Source organism: Amphibalanus amphitrite, unplaced genomic scaffold, assembly GCF_019059575.1.
Source record: "Amphibalanus amphitrite isolate SeventyFive unplaced genomic scaffold, NRLGWU_Aamphi_draft 000365F_arrow, whole genome shotgun sequence".
In the NCBI taxonomy this organism is placed as follows: Eukaryota; Metazoa; Arthropoda; class Thecostraca; order Balanomorpha; family Balanidae; genus Amphibalanus; species Amphibalanus amphitrite.
Genome location: NW_024881859.1, coordinates 508697 through 535238, shown reverse-complemented (window position 1 = coordinate 535238; position 26542 = coordinate 508697). Strand labels below are relative to the sequence as shown.

At 48.1% G+C, this 26542-nt stretch overlaps 2 protein-coding genes across 2 annotated transcripts in view; one reads left to right on the top strand and one right to left on the bottom strand.

Annotated features, from left to right (window-relative positions):
* The window catches only part of LOC122389619 (protein furry-like), a gene marked incomplete at its 3' end in the record, with an annotated part of 148271 nt that overhangs the window by 65827 nt on the left and 55902 nt on the right, over positions 1-26542 (bottom strand). Inside the window, exon 27 of the mRNA XM_043381809.1 lies at positions 4594-4725. Coding sequence (XP_043237744.1) covers positions 4594-4725 — 132 coding nt within the window. The remainder of the gene's footprint in view (positions 1-4593; positions 4726-26542) is intronic.
* Positions 6072-10225, top strand: LOC122389621 (probable G-protein coupled receptor 139). The gene is made up of 2 exons (XM_043381817.1): positions 6072-7150; positions 9168-10225. Exons 1-2 carry the CDS (start codon positions 6290-6292, stop codon positions 9462-9464), a joined length of 1158 nt encoding a protein of 385 aa, XP_043237752.1. The 5' UTR covers positions 6072-6289; the 3' UTR covers positions 9465-10225.

Sequence of the window (26542 nt, the reverse complement as noted above, 5' to 3'; positions counted from 1 at the left end):
AGCCTTATCGATTGTCATTCATATGCGATAATAAAAGCCGTGGTTATCGCCCTGCATTGACCTCAGGTCAGGTCATTTTTATGACCTGTCCATTATTACGAGCGGGAGCGACAGCGAGATCTCGAGAATAAAGCAAGATAGCGACAAGCGGTAAACTGTAAAGGGTACACACGGATAAGGTCTATAATTTTTACTGAGGTCATTTTCAGGTCAGGTCAAAGATGACGTCACAGGAGCTAAAAGGAAGTCAAAATAGCGGCACTATACATATTATTACATATATATGAAGTTTTTTCTCGAATAACTTTCAAGGTATCCCAGCTAGGAACAAACTAATAGCACCATCGTGATCCTCTCGTCGATCCGCATCGAAACGTATGTATGTTGACCTCGAAAGGTCGAAAGGTCAACATACATATGTTTCGATGCGGATCGACGAGAGGATCACGATGGTGCTATTAGTTTGTTCTTAGCTGCGATACCTTGAAAGTTATTCGAGAAAAACTTCATATATATGTATAGTGCCGCTATTTTGACTTTCTTTTAGCTCCTGTGACGTCATCTTTGACCTGACCTGAAAATGACCTCAGTAAAAATTATAGACCTTATCCGTGTGTACCCTTTACCGTTTACCGCTTGTCGCTATCTTGCTTTATTCTCGAGATCTCGCTGTCGCTCCCGCTCGTAATAATGGACAGGTCATAAAAATGACCTGACCTGAGGTCAACGCAGGGCGAAAACCACTTTTTTTTATTATCGCATATGAATGAAAATTGATAAGGCTTTAATCGTCATCAGACAAAATTGTAACTTTCAGTGGGGAAAATATCAAGGTCACTCTTCGAAAAATAGGACAAAAGGTCACGTGATCAAAATTTTCAAAAATTGAAAATCCGAGATAGCCAAAATGTTTGTTGGTTGATTGGGAGTTGAACCATATAAAGTTTTATCGTAAAAAGCCAATAGTTTCTAAGTTATAGGCCGCCAAACATAGGGCTGCAGCGCAAACTCCAAGAATTGCCCGAGGCTATATCTCGGAAACCGTTGTTGGAAGAAAAAAATCCTTGCCACAGCTGGCTTCCCCGCCCATCACAACCCATTAGACCAATTTTAAGCAAAAAATAAAATATGAGGGTGCAGGGCACTTGTCGATTTGTCGTGGAACGCCCCAACTGGTGTATATGGCGGGGAGTGCTACACTAAATCACCTTACAAATGGGCACAGAAGCCAAAGGTTTGTGTTCAATGGTTTAAACCAATGCTCATTAAATTGCGTTTTTTATTAAAACAAACTGAATTATCGTGAAACGGGTATTTAGCATTAGCAGCCTGAACCTTAAATATATTTGATAGATTTGATAGGCGGCGCCTTTAGCTGAGCAGTGAACATTTGCACCTACCGGTAAATATATCTAGTGCGTCAGCAAAAATAAATGACGTGAAAAAAAAAGAGCAGGGAGTGGCGTCAGAACACCGATAAGGTTCACAAGCAGTGGATATGAAACTGTAATAGAGTTAAATGTGATTTCCGCAGAAGCACAGAACACATAGTTATGTTCCAAACGGCATCAGTAATTAAGTATCAACAATTACTTTCAAAGCACGGACCCGTCATTGTCATCACCAAGAAATTCGAGTAGAGAAGAAAGGCTCCCAACAAATACAACACGAAAAATGCATTCACCATTGCTGCTTTACTCCTACCTACGGCATTGCCTTCTCAGAAATTGGCCATAAGTCCCGACAATAGTTCTTTCACAGACAGTGCTATGGGCTGTGCAAAAGCCTAATGGGAACGGCGTCAAAATCGACGCCAAATAGGGAATTGTCAATACCAGCTATTATGGATACACTAGTTCCACTCGCCTGAGGGGCTTGTAACGGGATAGTTGCAGTCAAAGAGGTCCAACATTTGATGACACAGACCATTATAAAGACTGCGCAGCTTGATCAGCTATGATAATTGGACTTGCATAACTTTATTGGTGCATTATAACATCCTACACTCACACATGAGCTGCAATTACTTGACTTACCTACTTGGAAATTACTTGAAAATGCAAAAATCGCAATGACAAAGAAAATATATGTCGCAAATAGAGCCACCATTGAAGACCTTTAATATGAAATATAAGGAACCTTGAAGACAAATATGCTAATAGAGCAATGTAACATGATAAGGACCGGTCCTGAAGGCAGTTTCTTTACTTGTAGTTCATATTGATCCAGCTATTGTACTGGAAAGCCCAATGGAGGACGGTAAATCGAAATGAATTGTGGCATGAATACTAGTATGTAACAGCTTCGTTATTGCTTTTTTTGGCCAGGTTATAGCGAAAAAAAACTTCAAAATTGATGACGTCAAATTTTCAAACTCAATTTTTAGCAATTCTAGACCTCGTAGCGCAAAACAAAGACCACCATTAGACTCCCCGTGACAAGCTGCATCGGATCAATACCCATTTTATGCAAAAATATCAACTTTGAAATTTGACCTTTTTTACATGACCTTGACCTCACCTCCACCAGAAAGTGACCTAAACCGTACCTGATGGTCTTATAACCAACACCATTGAGTTGGAAATGAAAAACTGGCCATAAAACATGCATCGCACAACCTTAGTAAAGTTGGGTTCATGTGGTGACCCTTGGTGACCTTTAGTGACCTGACCTGTGACCTGACCTGGTATGACCAGTGACCTCTAATAGCAACATATGTACTAGACAACTGATGCCCTATCGCTGATTTTCGACAAAATGCGTTTTACTCGGTGTTATAGCGCTTTCCCAAGAAGCGCCGTGAATGGTGAAACATTTTATCTTTGACCTGACCTGTGACGTCATCGGTGACCCGAGGTCAATGAAATTTGGTCTCTCTCGACAAATTTGACAGGGCTAGCGAACGCCGTTTGAATTTTCCGGATCCGTCTAGTAGTTTCGGAGATACGGGGGGGGGGGGGCAAAAAATGCCCCCCCCCCCACCGCGCGGAAGGTGGCCGGGAGGCCCACCGCCTGCCGGGTTAATCAAAAATATACCAACTGGAGATGTACTAGCATTCATTCATAATATGCTGCAGCAGCAGGTGCGTGACACGTCGGCTTCAGCACGCAACCCGTCAACAGGGATGATAGCACACTGGAGTAAAAACGGTGGCATCTGTCATCGACCTTAGGCTGGTATCTCTGAGGATAATCCTGCTATACAATGCAAGGCTGGACAGCACGTAACAAAAACTGAAATAGGTACAGCACGTTTTAAATGTGCATAGGTGTTCGTTTCTGGCGTTCAATGTGCCTTGAAGCCGACATGTCATGTCATATGTGTATGCGTGCTTTCCAATTGGATGCTCGGGTTAACGTGATTGTGTTTTTCATCCAGTGATTGAAACGAGGAATGTTGTTCCTGCATAATGCCAGTGGATCCGTGAGCATTGCAAAGCCAATCGGAAATGTGCAGCCGCACCGCAGCTAAAACAGCCTATATGTGGTTTCATGATGGCACACCCTGATTCATCGGCTAGCCTGGACATGAACTACCCATTACTGGCATTAACCAGTGAATTTACAGCCTAGCCATTATGTCGCTGGTCTATTTTGTCCCGCCTGATGAGCCTCGGTTTGGCGGACCTAAAAACCACGCAACTCGCGAGTGAATAGCCGGTCTTGGGAGCAAATACGTGACGTATGCAACGAAAATTTCACGATTCAAACGTCAACTGAGATTGCTGTCATCACTGAATAAATGCTATAAACCTTGCCAGGAGTGAAAACGCCGGAAAGCAAATATTGCAATAATGATGAGAATGAAATATCATCAGTGGCGTTCGAAGCCGTGAAAAATCAACACTTCGCTTTTCAAAGAAATAAAAGGGACAGTCCACACGATACTGAATACCGATCCCCGGAAAAGGATGCAGAGACCTGTTTAGAGCGAGGTGTTCCTAACTAACGCAAATGCACTTAGCCATTCACATATCACGATTTTCACGCCCTATAAAGAAAACTGGTGGGTGTATACTGTATAAGCTTATACAATGAAAATATAAGTACATTTAAGATATCGAATTTGCATACAAGATATCGAGCAGCAGAACTGTCAGAAAGCCTGATCAACAACATGTTTTGCAAGTGTGCTGCTCTCGGAAGCAGTAATTTTCAGGAGTGGCACTCTGTGCGCAGCGTAGCGTCGGTAGTGAAAAGAACATATGTTTTTGCTTTTACTGTAATCAAAAAGCCACGCAAGGGAGAGAAAGAACTTCTGTAGCCGGTAGCTGCGTGGGTAAGAGAACTTCAGTAGCTGCATGGGTACTGTGCCAATAATTATATTATTTCAATATCTGCGGGGTTAGTGCAAAAACAACTGAGCTAGCTGTGTGATTTCATGCGTCACTAATATGCACAACTGCGGCATTAGAATATCAGATAAACATTTCCCTAAACAAGCTCATGCAAAAGAGACACGCCACAAGATCACGAACAACCGAATCCGCCGCCCGTGGCGGTTCGTACGGTTCGTACCTCGCAAACATCGTATGCCGGACATATCTGAGAATATGGACAATGGACATGGTGGGTGCGGATGGCGGTACGTACCTGAGAACATGGGCATGGTGAGGTGCGGATGCAGCTGCGCCAGCTGCTTGGAGAGGAACATCTGCGACCGACAGTAGGAGGCGGCCAGCTGAGCGTCCAGCGTTCCCTGCTCGCGGCGTTCCTTCTCAGCATCTGCGGGCGAACCGGGCGGGAGGCGGGTCAGCGGGTCACACAGGAGGCACGGCCACAGAAGACACGGCACGGCCGCACGGGGCGGGGAGGGGGGGTCAGCAGAGGACACGGTACGGGTCGGGGAGACGGGTCACACAGAGAGCACGGTACGAGGCGGGGAGGGGGGGGGGCAACAGAGGATACCGTACGGGGTCGGAAGGAAGAGGATCACGCGCTTACCACCGGTTATACAGAGATGGCAAGGTACGGAATGAGGCGGGGCTTCGTACGCAGGGACAAAACGCAAGAAGGGACGAAACGACCAACTCTAATGCCAGTGCTGGGGAGTGAAGTCGCTCAATGCATACGGGCATTGAGCATTGAGCACAGCACGATCGTAACAGCAACCACACACAACACAATACCCCTCTCCCGTCCCACCCCTACCATACATCTCGGCCGGAAGCCATCGACCGTTGCGTTTGCCGATGTCGATACGGCACGCTGGTTTAAAGCCGCCACTCCATCGAGCCTGCCATCCGGACGTCTCGTAAACGCCCGGCCACAATATGTCGCTCGGCAATCGGAGACATGTTACGATCTCGGAGTTTGTCGGCGATGCTGCGGAGCCGTAAAACCATCCAGAGAAGTTCGATAGTTGAAACACCGCGCACTCGGGACGAGCTTTATCGGAACAGTATGCTCATCCGTCTATCGTTTGGCTGTTTGGTTGACAATTTATGATAAAACATAATCATTAGAAACGGGCTTTTTATCATCAGTGGTCAAGATCAGCTTAAGACTTATCCCATAAAAAGCTTCAGATATTAAATGCAAGAAGGCAAACATTGAGAAAAGGTGTATACCACAAAGGGTACAACTGTTGATCCTGAGTCACCGAATGCGCCATGAATCTTTATGACTCGGGCTGGGTATTTCTACTAAATTCACTAACTGTATTTTGTCATTACACAATTTCTATAGTATAGTATTATATTTATTGTAGAGTTATAGTATAGTATAGTACTTTTATAGTGTGCCAGTGGTAGTGTTCCATAGCTATAATGCGAAGTGTCTAGTGACATGCATCTCCACATTCAATGGATAAAGTCCAGATGTTTCGCTGACCATATGAAATCGACCCCGCCCGCCCTCTGAACATGCTCTACTATTCTGCCGCAGGCCCAACAGGTGTCTGGCCGGCGGGAGGACGGTCCAACAGGCGACAAGAGTGTCTGCCGTCTGGCGGTACACTGACTCTAGCTCCGGTCGGCGGCGGCGGCGGCGGGGACGGCAGGGGCGTCTGCGCGCCGCGCCGGGTACGGCGCCGCCGGTGTTCGGCCGACCGGGGTCCCGGCGGGCGGCACTGCTCTGTCGGCGGCGGCCTCGGTCAGACGCGCGGCTCGAGCGGCGTCGGTAGCGGCGTCTCAGACACCTCCCACCTGGTCGACGGTCACCTGACACCCCGCTCAACCAGTCGGGCACTTGGCGCTACCAGCGGCAGACCAGTCCCTGTCCGCTCCTCCACGTCCCTCTGCGACCGGAGCGCCGCTCTCCGCTGCCGAGTACCTCTGGGACCGTTCCGATGGCTCCCTGGGAGAACCTCACCGACTCGGCGACCCTGGCGCTGAACCGGTCAGCCACCAGCGCCGGCGACATGGAGGCCAACCGCACCGACCTGCAGACGCTGACCCAGGTGCTGGACATGCTGGAGCTCTACTACACGCCGCTGATCGTGGTGCTCGGCGCCTGCGGCAACATCGCCTCCATGCTGGTGCTGTTCCTGACCAAGCTGCGCGGCCAGTCGTCGTCGTTCTACCTGTCGGCGCTGGCGGCCAGCGACACGGGCTTCCTGCTGACGCAGCTGGTCGGCTGGCTGGAGGAGGTGCACCTGCCGCTGCTGCTGCAGCCCGTCATCTGCCAGCTCACACAGTACGTGGCCAACTGCTGCAGCTTCACCAGCGCCTGGTTCGTCGTCGCCTTCACCGTGGAGCGCTTCGTGGCCGTCTGCTACCCGCTGCACCGGCCCAGCTTCTGTACCGTGCACCGCGCCAAGATGGTGATCGCCTCGCTCACGGCCATCTCGGCACTGGCCAACAGCTACGCGCTGGTCATCATCCGGCCGATCCCGCTCGACGACGGCCAGATGGTGTGCGACATCGACTTCGGCCGCTACCCGTCCGTCGGCTTCTGGCTGACCACGGTGGACATGGTGGCCACGCTGGTGCTGCCCTTCCTGCTGATCGTGCTGCTGAACGTGCAGATCGCCCGCGCCATCTGCCGTCTGGAGCTGGTGCGCCGCATGATGTACGTGTCCTCGGCCGAGCACGGTACGCCGCGCGCCAACAGCCAGCAGAAGATCACCAAGATGCTGCTGATCGTGTCGTCCGTGTTCCTGCTGCTCAACCTGCCCGCCTATGTGATCCGCGTCTGGGCCTTCATTGCGGTAAGTGGGCGCCACCCCGACCTCTTATCTCGACTTGTACTCCCATGCCCATAAAGTTTCATAAGAGGGAGCGTGAATGGATGCCTTCACGACATCCACCCATGCGACACTTCAGTAGGGAACCATGGATTCAACTGATAGGTACTGATCACCATTAATTATAGCTACTTGAGGTGGACAAATAACCGGCTTCCGAGGGAAATTCTGGGGCGAGTCCTAGGCGGAATACTCGGAGCCTGTCGATGGGCCATGACAGTATCCTCGAGTGATGCATCGATCTTCATACATAGGTAAAGGCACACACAAGTTTTCCAGAAAGTGTCTATGGCCGCGACTCCAGGGTGCTAAATAAGTGATGCGGTACTTACGGGCACAGGCAAACGCACACTTATCAAGACGAATGCGTGGGGTCTGGGAACTGAATACAAAGAATGTTGAGATGTGTACGTAGCACACGGCATGCTGCTTAGCAATACCTATTACCTATTGTTTGATAGGTAACTATTTTAGAACACCAACACCGCAACACAGCCATCCACGTCCCCTACACCGGTTAGCAGCACAGCTGGACTTAAGTTGATATAGATAGATGGCTTAAGACCGGCTCCGGGGTCTCCCACTCAGTCACCAACCACGCAAATCGTACAGAAGTGGGATGATTGAAGTGCGTTCAGGCGGGACAGACACAGTTTTGAAAACAAAGAACGCTGATTTAACATAATACTGTCCAGTAATGCCAAAGTCAACGGCGGGAGCCACGGCGATTAAAAAACAAAACAAAAAGAAAACATTTCAGTTCAAAATACACGTTGCAATTTAACATGCCCACACATATCGTCTTGGGTGGACTGGTAGGTATAACATAAAAATGTTGATGTAATTATATCAAGTTCATCTAATCAAGACTGTTTACACTAGGAATAATGCGATACACTCCCCATATATCCAGCTTTGAGCCCCAGATTCACTCGCTATTTTGAACTTTTAGATCACAGTTGACCAATGTAAACAGTCGAAAGCCGTGTCAATTCCACCTGTCACGGCCAATACGCCGGCCTCAGCGCGTTAGACTACCTTTTGGCACAACAGACACCCTACCCGGACTTCAGGAGAAACTCAGCGACTGCTGCTGTCTACACACTAACATATGATGGCATCACGTCCCATAACAAGATCCACAAAGTACGGCACTTCCACGGGTGGAAATACGCCCCAGAGAGTCAGCAAAGGACGGTACTTGGTCATCAGACGGTCAGCGGATCAGTGTTTCCGTCCGTCAGATGTGCTGAGCTGGGCCGGATCAGCACAGTCCGTCTTACCTAAATATATCCCGGGGCCGGTCAATGGTCTTATATCGAAAAAATTCAGTCAGATGCCCTCTAAAAACACCAGATGCCAGTTGGTAGAATCAAAGCACCGTACCATGCAATGGCGACGATCGGTTACTGCGCTTCCATTTGTCTTGAGCAACACTTGCAGAATGAAGCCTTTTCAAGATCTACTAGATAAAATGTACTCGATAAGACACTTGTGATTCACGCATGAGATAGTCGACAAGTCCCAGTATAAGGTAAAATAAATGACGTGAGCTGCAAATTCATGCTCTGCTTGTCACAGGATGGTCACGTTCAAATTCCGCAAATGCACAGTCGTTCGATCTTATGTAAGGCGTCAACAAGGTACCGAGAACCAATGTTCGTATCCGTCATCGCTCACAGACGATGACAGCGCACTTGACGGTGCCTTTGTGGAGGAGATAGTTTAAGAATAGCTGCACCGCGGGAAACACTGGCGAGCGGCGCCGGCACGCGCCACGACACGTGACTGACGTCCCGGCACATTGCTCAGTGTGCAAGTACTGCTAAGTGGGGGTCATTTTGTCAGAAATAGTCCAGTACCGTAGATGATAAAAAGAGCCATACATGTCAAACATGATTAGTAGTTGGAACTGAAGTGGTGATGAAGAAGGTTCCAAATGAATGACTGCCATTAACACTTCTCCCCCTCTGCCCCACAGACTGTGACCCGCTCCACGACCCGCTCCGACCTGTGGCTGGTGCTGGTGCAGGCCGTGGCACACCTGCTCTTCCAGCTCAACTTCGCCATCAACTTCCTGCTCTACTGCGTGTCGGGCCAGAACTTCCGGCGGGCGGTGCGCGCGCTGTTCTGCGGCACCCGTCAGCCGGCCAGCACACGCACCAGCACCACGCTGGCCGAGAACATCCCGCTGACCTCGCTGTGCCGGCGCAGCGTGCACGCCGTCTGCTCGAACGGTACTGCCAAGCGCGCCGTGGTGCGCGGCTCGCCCATCTAGTGCCGGCGCAGCGTGCACGCCGTCTGCTCGAACGGTACCGCCAAGCGCGCCGTAGTGCGCGGCTCGCCCATCTAGTGCCGGCGCAGCGTGCACGCCGTCTGCTCGAACGGTACCGCCAAGCGCGCCGCGGTGCGCGGCTCGCCCATCTAGGTGACCGCGGGGCGAGAGGTGGACAGAGTGCGCGCGATATGGACGCGATGTGGGTGTGAGGTGGATGTGAGGTGGATGAGGTGTGGACATGTGAGAAAGCGTGGACGCGATGTGACCAGAGGCGGACGATGTGCGAAGTGACGTGAGCGAGATGTGAACGCGAGAAACTATCGCGATATTTGACACTATGCGAATGTGATGCAAACCAAAGCCGAACGCAATGTGAGTGTGACATCCGTTGAGAGGACATGCCAGCGGCTCGAGAATCGCGTGTACAAGTGGCGAGCGATCGCCAGGAGAGGCGCCGTCACGGTGATGAAGGAGTTGTTCCGTGTGCGCCGGTGTCTGCCGCCGGCTGACTGTGCTGTGCGCTGTGACGCTGAACGGAGGCGGCTCAATGTCGGCCGCTCCCGCCGCTCATCGCTGGCTCGCTGTTGCTGTGCTCGGTGACACACCGCTCGCTGTGCGGCCAGCTGCGGCCGCCGGCGGCCGTCGTCACCGGGCCCGTGTCTTCTGTGAAGGCTGTGTGCGCGCCGCCGCGGGCTCTCTGTCGTGTCTCTGTCTCTGTGTGCTCTGTGCTCTCGCCGGCCGCAATAAGAGCTAGGCGTGCCGCCGCTGTGTGTTACACCTGACCGCGCTGAGATTGACATTGCTCACCGCCGAATCCCGAGGGGCAGTCAGCTCACGACCACAGCGATGGCCCGCGAATCAATGAGGCGTCCGCGGCGCCCCGGGGCAGGCCGGCGGTCGGCCGCGGCGGCCGGGGCTCCAAGAGTAGCCGCCGCCGCGCTGGGCTGGTCCGCCCGTCACATGGGAGGCGGACCGGGATCTACAGGCGGCGGCAGAGCCAAGGAGGGAGGGAGGGGGTGGGGGAGATGAGAGGGCGGGGAGGCGGAATGGGTCCTCACTCCTCAGGGAGACGGACCGAGGTTGGCAGCGCAGCGTAGAACACACGCGAGCCGAGACGAAAAATTCAATGTAGTAAACGCAAAGGTGGTTTAAAGACGATTTTTATGAAATAGGTCCACTTCACAGATAGGCATGTTGAATATTGTTACAAGCATAATCGTAAAGCTGGTAAAACATACTCAGAATGACTTACAATAGGAACTTTGTAATGAATAACAAATAATAAATAGTAATTTAACAAAAAAATGGCATTTGATCAAACTACGGTTATAGGTAAAAGTAAAAATAGGTAAAAGCTACTGTTATCTGTGGTAAAAGGCAAAATCATATATATTTGTAAAAGTAAAAATAATAATTCCAGACTAGCAAATAGCTTTATGGTAGAAGAAAAGGGTGATATGCAAATTACAACACCCTGATTCATTGACTGCATGAGCTCACTCACCCTAGACAACCTTCAAAACAAAACAACTGACCGAGCTGCGGACATACCAAGGCCATAACAACGTCGGAGCCCCCATAGCGGCTCATCTTCCTAACGACCCAACCAGAGTCTGCTCTAGAGATCACAACAAAACGCATAAAACCGCAAACCACAATATCCTCCTGCTGTTCCGGCTGTCTCCGAACAGACAACGCTATTCTTTTCTTCCCAGCCAAGTCTGCGACTCGGCACTCGGCGGCACTCGGCGAGGCGTTCCCATCCCAGCCTGGCGGGACGGGCGGCGGCGCTGTACACATTCGATGGCGTATCTATCACCCCGGGCAGCGCGGGCCTGTTGCGGTGTGTAAACACGCCGGCCACTCGGGCGAACTGTGTCCTCTCGGACAATCACTCATCCCGGCGCCGGCAGCAGCAGGCGGTGATGGTGGCGGCGGCAGTACCAGGCGGCGGTGGCAGCGGTGGTGGTGGCGGCGGTGGCGTAGAAGGAGGAGGAGGTGGCGATGGAAGAAACGATGGCATGGTGGTAACGACGGCAATGGTCGCAGCCAAGGCGAAGGTGGCGACGAGCGACGGTACGGCGCTACGGCGTTTGTTGGTAAAAAGAACACCACCGGCCACATGCCGTGCCGAGCGGCGGCGGAGGTGCGATTTTAACGACTGAACTTATACATTCCTCGGCCCTAGGAAAATATCCACACAGGTGAACGCATGAAAGGAAATCAATGAAATGAAAATGTTGCCATTCATATTTCACCAACTCCTCACAGATCAGACGTTTAGAGCAAAGAGAAATGAATCAGCGCATTGGTGCCATAACGCCCATAATGCACTCAGGCCAGCTCTTGTGAGCTTATGCGATAACGGCTAATGGATTTTTAGGGAAGATCGTAATGATAATGCAGATGATAATTAATGAAACTATTTTTGACAGCGGCAAGGAAAAATCGTCCGCCTTAATAAAGTACAGAGAGGCATATACTATGCTCGTTCCGAATAATGTCGGTACTGGTAGTTATCAGATAGATAAAGGTCATCCAATTTACTCACGATGTTACGAGCCGAAAAAAAAAACGACCCGGAATCTGACCTGACTCTCTTGCTTTGCAGAAACAGCCATTGCGGAGAATAGCCGGGCATGCGATCAATGACAACTGTCGAATGTTAACAGCCATCCAATCTTTCAGCTACACATCTCATTGTCAACGCCAATTGTATCTATCACGGTTCGGCAGCTATAGTAGCTGAGAAAAAAAAGAAACAGTAGGTACAGCCCTCTGCAAACTGCGTGGTAGGTATTCTTTTTTTTTCGACAAAACCGACAATAACGCGAATACTATGCCATCGGTCACTCGGAAATCGTAACAGTGACGCGCGAGACTTCGCACCTTAGATTGGCATTATCATCGTGTTCATTTTCTATCCAGTTTGGCAACAAAATCCAAAAGTTTATATTTGCCCCCAAAACAGACTTTTGCATTTTGTTGCCACACAAGGCGTATACTTTGTCTTGTGATGGACCTAATCGAAGAAGTGGAGCATGGCGCATCTATTTGCAGTGAGTTCCGACCGACTGATAACATAGCCTTTGAGTTATCACCGGTTTTGTCGAAAAAAGAATACCTACCACGCAGTCTGCTGAGGGCTGTACATATACGTATGATAAATCCTCACGTACTTCGGTAATCGTTGGGACTGGTTCAAGGAGACGAACAGCAAAAGGGTGGCACTACTGATATAATAAATGCATTAAATACATGTTGTTCACTGTTCAACATGCAAATCAATGTGCGGCAGTTGAGGGCATTGATATATAAATGTGTTGCGTAAAGGTTACGTTGCCGGTTACATCACAACAGCCCTTCCGCTCTAACACACACCGAAACTATTTACCATTAAACTATTCAAATTCTGTAAATCGGGCGGAAGTGAGCTTAAACCAATAAAACGATAAAATCGTTGCTAGGGCTTTGGTCGACTACCAAAACATTCAAAGGAATTGAAAATCACTCCTCAGCTAAGAGGGTGGTGCAGTACCTATCGAATGCAATTAGCTCAGATCGTCAGGCTTCTAAGCAATGCCTCAGAGACGTTAGTATTCTCAAATGCAGTCAGCATTGAATGACGTCATTTGAAGGTAATCCAAGTAACCCAGGTCAAAAGTTACGGCTCCCAGCCACGGCCAATCGACAAGTACAGATGCAAGTTCTGAAGTTGACAGTAACTGCGCACACCAATCCGAGCTATCCGACCCAACTAGCACGAAAAACTGCGCATCCTGCGAATTGCGATGACTCAAACGGATTAACAACACCTCCCGAATAGACTGATGTGTCCGCACTTTTCCGGACTTCTCACGGCGAAAATATTGTAAAAATCCATCCAGAAGACTCCAACCAAGTAATCTCGGGGAGGTGAAATCCCATTTCAGTGCGAGGACACGAAATGCTGACGCTCGAGGACGGCCTAAACGGTCCAGGGGGAGGGGGAGGGGCGGTCGGCACCCCTGCAGGCTGTGACGCCGCTAAGGCTGAAAATGGCCCGCGCGATCATCCTCCGCTCAGTGGGGTCGGGTAGGAGCCTAACGCCGGGGACGGCCGGATGTGCGACGCACGGCTAAACCCGGGGGGTAGTCGACATTCTACAACGAATAAACACTAACATAAAATCGAAAGTTGATAGAGTAGAACACTTCAGTACAAGTGCATGATGGCAATGAGCTAAACCATCCTGACCTGAGGCGTGGCTACTGGCTACTGTATTGAGGTGTTAACCCTATTCCTGGCGGGCTCCGCCGGGACAAGAAACTGGCGGGGGGGCCGATTCGGCCCCCCCCCCTGAGATCTCGAGAACGAAGCAAGATAGCGACAAGCGGTAAACGGCATCGGATACGCACGGCCAAGATCTACAATTTTTACAAAGGTCATTTTCAGGTCAGGTCAAAGATGACGTCACAGGGGTCGAAAAAGTCAAAATGGCGGCACTAGATATGGAGAGAGTTTTTCTCGAATAACTTTCGAATTAGTCAAGATAGGAACAAACTAAGGGCATCATCGTGATCCTCTCGTCAATCCGCATCGAATGATATATATGTTGACCTCGAAAGGTCAAGGTCAAAGGTTGACCTCAGGTCACGTGACCTCGAGGTCATCATGTATATCATTCGATGCGTCTTGACGAGCTGAACACAATGAGACCATCCACGCGTCTGTATCTTGTTCCTGTACGGAGTTATTGGCCAAAAACCTTTGGTGACCTTTGATGACGTCACATGACCTCACAGCTGCCCAACAGCAAAACAGACCTCAAGGTAGTGAAGGTTGATCGTATATGAAGTCATGTATGGTATATGGGGCCATTCCGACCCGTTTTAGTGGTAAAAACAGGGAGTTGATTTTTCCCCCATTGACTTATAATGGGGAGGTCGCGAAATTGACCTGACCTTAGGTCACTGATATCAAAATTCCGAGATATACAAATTGCACATACTGGTACCCTAACTAAACCCTGAAGAGAAGAAATTGATCGGTCAAAAACTCTAGCTCTGGCGTGATTGCAAACTTTTCTGAGGTAGCGTCACCAAACCGCCTCTGGTGACCTGACCTGAGGTCAGATCAACTCAAAATTTTCACACATGTTGCGTAGAAGCCTTTTAGGAAAAGTCAGAAAATTTGAGCTTCCTAGCTCAACGCGTTTGGGAGATATAACCAAAAAACCTCAGGGGGGGGGGCTCCTGAGGCCCCCCCCCCCCCGCCAGGAATAGGGTTAAGCCAAGCAATAATTCAAGTTGCTTGATAAGCCAGAACGAAAGAAAATACTATGCTAACGCTACTTCGGCCGGCCTTTTGATGTTAATATATAAATTATTAAAATGTACATCAAATGAAAGTGTCAATATCAAGTGTTCAACAAAAGCCAACAACTTACACTATTGGTGTTATATGCTACTCGGAAAAGTTTTTGCCATATATTCACCTAATTTAGTCACTGCAACGCATAATGAAATACAATCGGTGCTGATCCAATTTAAGAATAAATAAGTCAAAAGAAAAACAAACAGAATTGCTATTATCGTGCCTTGTGAGCTTCAAAGGACGGTGAACACTTGCAAAGTAAGCCATGGCTGCCTCGTTAAATTAACAATTGAAGCATTCTGGCGCTCAAAGGGCATTAAAAAGCCCTCTTGAATTTAGGTAAAAAGAGGTTGTTTCCGAAATATGTAGAGGGGCTTCCCAGTAAACTACAGCACCCGCTGCGTCAGCTGAGACCTTAAAGTGCTAGCTCATTGAATGACATACTGGCTAATTTATAGATATAGAAATACCTGTAGTTATCCAGTGGTGTTTACATAAACATTCATAACATTTCCGGTCGCAGAAGAACCAACCTAATTCACACTTCAAAGGCTTAAATGTTTCGAAACTCTTAACAGCTCATATCAACAAGGTTTGACATAACCGGAAGCGATTGAATGATATAATCAAATGAACGAATTAGAACAAATGAATAGAAGCAATGTTTGACCGCATGCAACTGAAATCTACATGGCTTCATTACTTCAACCGCTACTATATAACGCATAACCACGCGGAAAACTGTTATGATGCAAGCGATGGTGAATGAGGCCTCAAATTTGTTCAGACATGAGCTAAGGTCTTCGAGTATTCGACAACTATTAGGTATATAGATAAATAAGATAGCAAACATCGGTCATGGTACGCGCACGGAGGCCGTAGACGATTGATCCGAGAATACCTCACCAAGCCTATTGGGTAATGAACAACAAACACGCTTTCATCAATGGATATCGCATAATGAGAATCTATCCGAAGTTTTGCGTTGATAACACTTCTGCCAAACCTGTCGCCAATGCCCCACGTTACAGCGCACCCGGGCAGCTCCAGACGGCGCAGCGACTACCTGGCATGGCAGACTGTGCCGCGCTACATGCGTGTATTGCGGGCCGGCCTACAAGGACACCGGCGGCTTCAGCCGAAAGCGCTAGAAGAGGCAAGAGCTATCGCGGGGGACCGAAGAGCGATATCGTCTCCTAGGAGGCAAAAACATCTTCTCACATTGCCGATACGTGATAATTATTGAAAGTAATGAGTACGTGAGAAGAAGGTACCACCACAAATCACCCAAAACTGATACTTTCGAGGAAAAGCTAACCGCCACTCTCTCCGGCCGACGCGGGGGGGGGGGAGGGAGTAATTATTTTTACTTGCCACCTGGCACGTATGTCTGGAGCACCGGTCACTAAATGCCTGGTTCGTGTTGATAAGACAGTGAGATGGAAAGCGCCAAGGCAGGAAAAGGCGCATTAAAAAGACACGTTTTCTGCGAACATCCAGAGACTTTCTGCTGACTTTGGAAGCAGCTCGAATGGCTGACGGCGGCCAGTCGTCTCAGACCAGTCTAGATTTGGCGGCGAGGCGGCGAGGCCCATCACGGGCCGCCCTCAATCGGCGCCAATCGGCCCCACTCTGGTGAATGGCCGGTCGGCGGCGGCAGCGGCAAAAACGTCCGTCCAGACCCCGGCGCCGCGCCGCGCCTCCCTCTGGACGGAGGTGACCGGCAGAGTGCGGCAGAGGACACTTCGGCAGCGGTGGACGGTCAGAAATAAATTATCAAAATTATAAGAAAGGCAGCTCCCAATTCCAGATAAATGTCTACAATAAGTAGCCGACCTTTGGCCTTGTCCAATTCATGCCACCATTTGCACTAATGGTGTCGTCCGGGAAAAAATCCCGTCTGTGCAGTGCACAGTGGGGATTTTTCCGATCTAGCGCCTATTAATTCAAAAAATATTTTTTGGATTTTTGTTTATTTTTTGTGTCAGTAGGGCTAAAAAATGTCTGAATTTTTCATATATGGCATTGTTTTATCTGTATGTCCACAGCAAAACTAGGAAAAATGCGCCCAAAGTTCACACTCATGCGTGATTACTCAATGGGCTCAGCAAGGCCCGAAAGTATAGATCAATTTCATTGTCCTGTCCTGTTGGTTTTAATCTTGCGAGGTCTTAAAGTTGCATATCGTCTGAAAGGCACCTTTATTAGGAATGGAATGGCAAACAGAAAGTATGCCACAACCTTACTAAGGTCACAAAAATGCCCTTTACAAAAAACCCTTACAGACACCATATTGAAGGAATGGTATTCTAAATAAATGTAGGAAATCAACAATGTTCTCCACACTTTTCCACTCCGAAATATATCCTATCGAATTCGCCACTTTCTTCTGCACAAGACAACGCCTAGTTTGGCTGCCGAAACTTGCCTGAACACGGAATATTCACATTAGAGTATCTTAACACCCCACTCGAGGAGCGCTAGGGCAAACAGCACGATATAGGTATGTTCCGGACATAGGCGAATAATTTTACTTCGTGATTTATATGATGCATATTTTCTGAGACACATTCATTAGGAATAGGATGACAAGCGTAAATTATACATACCGTAACCTTATTAACCATCGCACTTGTGGGGAGGGGGAGGGGGAAGGGGTCGGATAAAACCCCATGGTTTTCCGCAAATTACTCGCGCAAAAAGCGGCCGATCGCGCCGAAACTTTCGGTACCCTCGAGATCATCAATTTTACATCTAACCTAAAAATTTCATGACTCTGACCCAACTGACCTTTGACCTGTGGCATATTTCCCGAGACCATGTTTGGCCGGAATCGCGATTCGGCGTATGCCAGCTCACATTATCCGCGGTTTCCAGTCTTTTTGTGGTTTTAAACGTTCAAATATGTGAAATGATGTTGGTGCCATGCATAATGGTGGGAGTCAAGGTCACGTGAAGGTCAAGTCAAGGTCATTGACCTTTTGATGACCTTGGTTCACTTTTTCGAGTTTTACTTGTTTCTAGGGTAGTTTTTGGTGCTGATTTCGATTTTAGCAGCCATTTGAATATTTACGAAGTAGTTCTAGTGCCTTCGTTCCATGTTACGAAGCTATCAGTAGTAGGTGACACTTCTATGGATGGCCGGCAGGACGCCTACTAATTGATCTAACGTGACCTGACCCGACCTGGCCTAAATGCATAAAGACATCGTCTGTGATCAAAACTAACATGAAATTCGTGATCAGCACCTCAAAATACCCCGTAACACCCTAACTTTGCGAAGTTTCAAGAGGTCTCGATTTCACAACTTTAGTTGGGTCATTAAACTGACTTGGAAAGTCAGCTTATGACCTTGGACTTTGAAATTGGATATATTCGGCCTAATTTCGTCATAGGCAGCACGCTTAACTTTTCCGCGAAGCTCTAGCTTGATCAGGGGCCAAACGGCTGAGCGGGGGGTCCAATTGAACCCCCTATACTATGTTGATTATGCACATTTACAGGTAAAATTCTCACCAGGACACACCAGCCAACATCTGTGCACAATCTGGCTACAATTCTACCTATGGTTTGCCCTCTACGAATAAATAGGTGCTAGATCGGAAAAATCCCCACTGTGCAGTGTGATGAATCGGTCAACGCCCACCGACGGCGGCCGTGTGGGTCAGTGTGGCGTACTGCCGGCCCGTCACCGGCGCGACGGCCTGCCCCGCCTCTGCCGGTGGCCCGACCCGACCCCGCCTCTCCACCGCCGGTCACGACGCCCGCCCTGTCAGAACGATACACAATCCAGCCTTGAGTCGCTAGGTCAAAGCACCAGTCACGGCGATGTTTTTACGAAAGAGCAATATCGTTTCGACAAGCTGACATACCACCCAGTCGATTTAGATAGCTGTATTCTCATTTCTCGGTGTTATAATTATCAGGCTTAGTTTATCGCTGCTTCTGGGTTGGTTCATGAATGTTTTACCGGATGGGACTTCTAGCCACACCAGCCTGTTAAGAGGGCCATCGCGAATCAAAACCAGCGACCCTGATCAGTGATCGCTCATACAAGCAACGGTTGGGTGGGAATATAAATAACACAATAGAATATACCAGCCACCAGCCTCCACAGGAGCCACGAGTTTACAACATTTTGCAAATTTGTGGAACGTTCTTGCCAAGAGTAAATGTCTTGTTCGTCTGTGCATGGCAGGCACCCTTTACATAACACATTTCTTTTATTTGAGCATTCCAACAAGAAGAAAGCAAAGGAAATTTTATGCAAAAAAAAAAAACGCCCAGCCGCGATGTATATCATATTTTACCATTGGAAATGCCAAATTCTGCTATCACCGGCTCCGATGGAGCACTGACGTTTTGAAATTATTCACTACGCGCGCACGAAAAGCTAAGATGGAGCGCTGACAGTGCCCCGGTCTCCGACAAAATCACATTTCATTTTTTGAAAAGAAATGACAGCTGCCTGTCGATGGTTGGAGTTATCAAATTCCGGTCAGCCAAACAGATCGAGCTTGGCACCCTTCCCGCGTATGACCGGCGCGAACAGAGCAGCGAAATAGGGAGCCGACAGGGAGCAAGAGGAAGATAGAAAGGGAAAAAGAAACTGAGCTAGACAACCGATTCCCAGAGGAAAAATCTCGAGACAAGATTATGAAATGGAAGAAGGGCTCTTGTAACGTATCCTAGCGTCCTTTCAAAGAAATTGATTGCACGGATACGTAGTAGTTATTTTATGACCTCACTGCGCACCAGTGATTGCAAATCGCGTCAAGTAACAAATAATATACAAAATATATGAAGAAGTCACAGAAAACCAAGGAGACGTTTAACATGCACACATTAAGTATAACATGCACAGTTTGCACACGCTAGGACATTTGACATGCACATGCACAGGACATGCACATGCACACGCACACGTTAGTAACATGCACACGTTAAGACAGTTGTTGTGGATATTCTGGCGATAAAAAACAGCATGCAGCAGGCTCAGTTTCAAGGGAAGGCGCTGGCTAGTTTGGGGTCACACTAAGCTGTTGTCATCTTTAATACAATCGAATAAGAGAACAGGAAAACGAAGTAATTTATAACAACAACAAAAAACTTAGGAACACTAATTTGAAATAATGCTAGTGATATTAACGTCGGCCCATTAAACGCATCTTCCAATCAATAGGGTCTTCCTTGATCCCTTCACAAACTTCAAAAGCCCTCGAGTGCCGAACGCATCACTAAGTCAGCGGCGCTAAATACGTTAGCAACTCGGCACCGGCAAAAAGGTCCGAGCGGCCGAGCAGCGCGCGTCTCCCAGCAGGGCCGTGAGACGCGCGGCCGTGTCGGCGCCGACGGCCGATCGTCGTCATCGACGTATCGCCGCCACCGACCGACACCCACTCGACATCTGACATGACACCGCCCGAGACACGGGTGTCAGGCGGCTGACACGGAGTGTCGGGCACTGACAGAGTCTCGGGCTCTGACACATTCAGGTCTCGGTCAATAACACGTAGTCACGGTCCTCGCCCTCGGACCCTGACATGTAGTTGTGGGCCCTGTCTTTGACATGTACAGGGTGGACCAAAAAGGATGGAAACATTTTGAACTCGCATAAAACATGCATTATTGCATGCATGTGACTGGAAATGGTACCAAACGAGAGTACATTTCGTGGAAATTCATTACGGCATCATTCTCATCTGCTTTCTCTCGTTTTCAGTCTCTCACAACAAATGTTCGAAGAGACCGCCTTCGCGAGACAGGCACAGAGCGGCCGGTCTGGTGGCTGACGCGATAGCCCGACGACACATGTTCGCTGGTATGGCTCACACAGTCTTGGCACGATCGCTCTCTTCAGGTGACAGAGACCTTCCTTGTAGACCTGGCCCTTGAGATGAGATGATAAAGAAGTCACTGCACAGCAGCAAGGTCACCGAAATGGTGTGCCCTCAGCGGAAAAGGAATCGTGGGTCCACTTTGGTTCGAGGAAGGGAGCGGCGACACCGTGACCGTCAAGCAACAGCGCATACCAGGCGGCACTGAGGAAGTTCTGAGAGCGAGTCCAAACGAACCATGGCAGCCTCATCTATAGACCTGATGTGGTTCCAGCAAGCCTCCTCACATCGCAAAAACAACGCTCAAGTGCATCGAAAACCACTTCGGTGACCGGCTGATATCCCGCGGTGCCAGTCGGAACTGGCCTAGGGGAGAGTGGGGTAATTTGGCCGGTGGTGTAAATTGGCCGCCCCCACCTGTACGAAAGCTGATAAAAGTGAATGAAATAACTTTAGTCTCTATTCATTTGTCATCGGCAGAACTAACTCGAGAACAAATGTCAAAGCTTTCCCCCTCTTAATTTTATTCAAAATTAACAAAAGGTGAATTACGTTAGAAAATGGTAACTTTTACTTCCGTTTAAAAATTTGTATAACATGAAGTATTTGGGCTGTAAACGAATTCCAACATTATAGCGCCATTTTTGAGGGTGTTCAGCGGTTCCAAGAGCAATTTCATTTAGTTCTATACAAACATGACGACTTTATAGACAAAAAATTTCACAATGGCAACGTGGGGTTATTTGGCCGGGACTAGCGGGGCAACTTGGCCGGTGCGCTCAGGGTCACTATGCTGGGACGGCCGAATTGTCATAGTCAATTATACCATAAAGGACATAATTAATGACCAAATTTGACTACCTTGATGCCATATTTCCTATTGGACGGCTGTAAGGGCATGTGACGTCATCAAAGGTTACCTAATGCTTTTTTGCTAATAAAAACTAACAGAAAAAAGATATAGCCACGCAAATGGTCTCATTGTGTTCAGCTCGTCAAGGCGCATCGAATGATATGCATGATGACCTTAAACTCACGTAACCTTGAGGTCAAACGACCTGAGGTAACGTGACCTGAAGCCAACCTTGACCTTGACCTTGACCTTGACATTTCGAGGTCAACACATACATGTTTCGATGCGGAATGAGGAGAGAATTACGATGGTACTTTTAGTTTTGGCCTAACTTGATTACTTCAAAAGGTATTCGTAAAAAAATGTCATCGCATCTAGAGCCGCTATTTTGACTATTTTCGACCCCTGTGACGGCTGAGTCAACCTCCAAAATGCTTCAAATGCGTCGTAGGACACGCGTCATTGCCGAGTGTGAAGCTGACTTGCCTATAACCAAAATCATGGCCTCAAACTAACACCGGCCAAATTGCCCCACACCCCCGGCCAAATAACCCTGCTAGTGGGGCAATTTGGCCGCTTTGCAGACCTTTGTAATACGCCACAATTTCAATATAAGTAGTTACTCAATCATTTCAAGTTTGCTGTCCAAGAAAGTAAAATGTATGCCACACCTGTCAGCGTTGAGAAAATGCAGAAATGTGTTGTCGATTTTTAGTTACATCGTTTTCTAAAAAAAGCGGCCAAATTACCCCACTCTCCCCTACCTGCTCATCCGACCTGACCCCTATGGATGTTTTACTGTGGGATCATCTCAAGGGCCAGGTCTACAAGGAATGTCCAGAAAGCCTCTGAACTGAAGAGAGCGATCAGCAAGGCTGTGTGAGCCATACAAGCGGGCTATCGTGTCAGCAGCCAGGCTGGTCGCTCTGTGCCTGTCTCGCGAAGGTGGTCACTTCGAGCATCTGCTGTGAGAGACTGACAACGAGAGAAAGCATATGAGAGTGATGCCATTATGAATTTCCACGAAATGTACTCTTGTTTGGTATCATTGACGAGAGAAAACATACAGCCCAAATCTTTGACGAGCTTGCAAAAGATGACTGATGTCATCACTGTCAACCGTGGAAGCCGTATGGCTACCCATCTACGCTGGAGTACGAAAAACATCATCTCACTCTAACTCTTCCTAGTGCAGTGCAAAGACGAAATGTACCAAAAAAAGGGCATGATATTTTGCCGTATTTTCATTCTAGCATTGAACCATTATGTTAACTTGTAAGGATGGCATTGAATAATATATATTCCCGACCGGGGCTGGGAAAATGCGTTTTATTCACCGAGGTTTTTGTGCGGAGGACCGAGTGCCGGTAGGCACGAGGTCCGTAGCAAAAACCGAGGTGAATAAAACTGCATTTGTGAAAAGCGATAATGTGAACACATATACAGGGTGATCCAAAAAAAATGGAACCCCTAACTTAAAATTTCTGTAACTCAGAAATTTTTCACTTTATTGACAAATTGCAAACACCATTAGAAAGAGCGTTCAATTCTCTATCAAACCAAGTTGATTGTACTTACTTATTATTATAAATATTGCCCTAGACATATGCCTATAAAATTTGTGTCACGAAACTCAGTGAAACGGTTTTAAACATTCTATGCGCGAATCAGTGATTGACGGTTTGCTGTTCTGACCATGTCGCTTGTTGGAGGTTCATGAATAAAAATAGCTCATTCACGTGCTATTGTAAGGAAAGAAAAGGCTGACGGCCTGCTGGGACCAGTTGTCCCCCAGAGACTGCTGGCCCGCGCAGTCGGGGCTGTCCCCAAGCAACTGCAGGCCTTCGCGACGGCCCCCGGAGCTCGCGTTGAGCACATGCTGTGATGAACTGCAGAAGCTAGGACGCGTGTATCTGTTCTATTGTGTGCTTCTGTGTTAACTTTTATGAAATAAAATTGAATTTGGATGTGGTGTTATTCGCAAAAAGACAACAGATAGAGTGCTAACGGATTTCAGCGCATTGTTAACATTTGGCGATTGCGTTTCACTCAGTTTTCTGACTTTAATTCCAAAAGCTAAAAGTGTGCCAATGCTTTACAACATACATACACCAATTTGACGTGATTTTATAGAGGATTTAATGCTCTTTCTAATGGTGCTCGCAATTTGTCAATAAAGTGAATACTTTCGGACTTAGAGACATTTTAAGTTAGGGGTTCCAAATTTTTTGGATCACCCTGTATATTGCACAAACCGGTTTCGATATCACTTCATCAGTGTGCAAATATATAAATAAAACACACAAAATACAAAACGGAGCCGAAAAAACTTTTTTTTCGGCTCCGTTTTGTATTTTGTGTGTTTTATTTATATATTTGCACACTGATGAAGTGATATCGAAACCGGTTTGTGCAATATATATGTGTTCACATTATCGCTTTTCACAAACGTCAAACTGTCATACCACAAAACTGCATTTTCACAGCCCAAGGTTGGGAAGAGATTTACCACATGCCGTACCGGCGCAACAGTTAATATCATATTCATTTGATATTTTACACTTTAATCTTAATATTGTGTTAATATTATATTAATACTATGTTCATATTTATAGTCACCGTGATATTTGTTTGTGTTTTTCATTATTAGGCTGCGTTGAGTATGAAAGATGAAATTCCTACTCCCCCTTATTTAGGGTTTGAAAAAGCTGAGGATGAAGATGGTGAAACGCCAGAAGTTAGAATAAAGATATGATCATATGGAGTCCAGCAGGAGTGAGGAGACCGCGAGGAAAACTAAAAATTGGGTGAAACGCTGAATCAAACGCGTCTTGGATCCCAGTTGAAACAATATCAAATGTTTCATTGTGGCACGTTAAGATGCTTCACGCATTTAAATTGTTCGTTTTTTGCGTGCATTATGTAGAAAAATTGATTATTCCGACCATGTTCTGCAGCAATAAATACATTGGCATTGGAACGATAACCTTGTTTAGTTGAATTACGTTGACAGCAAAAGTATGTAAACACGCAGTCACTTGCTTTTGCTGTTGCTGTTAGTGAACACACAATCCGTAAATATCTTCTTTGAAATTAGTTCTTCCGCTCAGAATATTCAGTAAAACTTTGTCTGGGAAAATCAAAAAGCCCTAGGGCCGAATCGTTTCCCAAATACCTTCAACATTAGCCGAGGCGGGCCGAAGCCATTTCCCAAATGCACGTGCTAATGTTAAAGGGATATCTCGGCATGTGGTAAAAGGAATAAAAAAACTAATCGAATTGACTAAGCTAAAATCAGCATAATTCCCATGCCTGCCAGTATGTAACAAATCAGCATCTAGAAAATAAGAGATGTTTATTGTTTAACGAAAAGCTTCCGATGTAAACACGTCAAAAGCGCGCTGTTATTGATTTTCGAGCCAGCCAAACAGTTGAACCCAAACACCATTCTGAAACTCGCGAAGAAGGGGCCACCAATTTCATGACGTTAAACGAGGCTTTGGTGTGACACCCGACAGGCAGCTCTTTGAGGTGACATCGTTTCTAACACAAGGCTCGGGACATCTCAAAGACGCCCTGTACGGAAAAGCCGACACCAGTATCGATTTAAGGGCCATTAGTGAGAAAGACGCAGAAAAGTGAGCACAGTGCACATCAATGGAAACCACAATAGCATGCCGCAATGGCAAAGTCCCTGTCGCTGACATCCACGCAATAAAAAATCATACTTTCCCAGAAACTGTAGCGTGACCGTCGCAGAAATAACATCGATCGGCGACTTTCACACGGCGGGAGGTGGCCGTTCAGACGGATGGACACTACGACCCCCGTGCGAGCCACTTCGGGAGCGGGCCGAGAGCACCCGGGGCATCACCATATTGCCGGGCCAATCCAATATCGTAGCCAGCGGCGGCGGCGGGGCGGCGTGTTTGCGGAACAGAACAGTCCGGTCCGAGTGTTCTGGGACGGCCGGCGAACGGCGGGAGCCGAACGGGAGCCGATGGGAGCTGGCGGGAGTCAATAGAAGCCGAGCGGGAGCCGAGTGGAGCTGGCGGGAGTCAATAGAAGCCGAGCGGGAGCCGAGTGGAGCTGGCGGGAGTCAATAGAAGACGAGCGGGAGCCGAGTGGAGCTGGCGGGAGTCAATAGAAGCCGAGCGGGAGCCGAGTGGAGCTGGCGGGAGTCAATAGAAGACGAGCGGGAGCCGAGTGGAGCTGGCGGGAGTCAATAGAAGCCGAGCGGGAGCCGAGTGGAGCTGGCGGGAGTCAATAGAAGCCGAGCGGGAGCCAATGGGAACGAGAGAGCGATACAGAATTGACGGACGCTCCGCAGGGATACAAAAGTTATGTGACGCGTTTAGGGAGCACGTTTCTGTTCTTTAATAAAAAGTGTGGCGACTGAGATTTAAAAAGTTAGAGGCCTACGGCACGTGTTTTCAATACTGGGGTCTGCAAATGACATATCCTTGATCAATCAGAAGCTCTGCTTGACACCCGTGGTGCGACTGGCTGAAGTCGCACGCGCAGCATCACTGGCTCCAGGTCCGTCGGTACGCGACCTTTTTCGGTGGTCACTCTGTGCTGCTGCTGTCTAGCTGTATAAGCTGGATGATAAAACAAGACCTCCATCGCTGTCCATCATCCGCGGTGTGCCAGAGATCCCAAAAACACGGGATTGCCCTCCCAAAGCTTAACGTCTAGCTCGCCTTCAATCGGAACTCTCAGCGGCATATCGTCCACATCGTCACACCAGCATAAATCATGTCCTATAATCCGGGCTTCGCCTATTACTCTGAGAACTAAAAAATACTCTCAGCCAAATAGCGAACAGCGGAGGAGCATACAGCCAGACAGCGACTCAGCCGGATGCCCTTAAGTCAGCGTGCATATTCAGATACGACGGCCCACTACGAGCCACTTCCGATTGCCTCTCTGAATAGGACGGCATTTGACAATGGACTGCTTCAAACACCAGCCAGATGAGGCAATATTTCGGGAACAAGGACAATGCTACTGAGGATAACATTGAACAAACA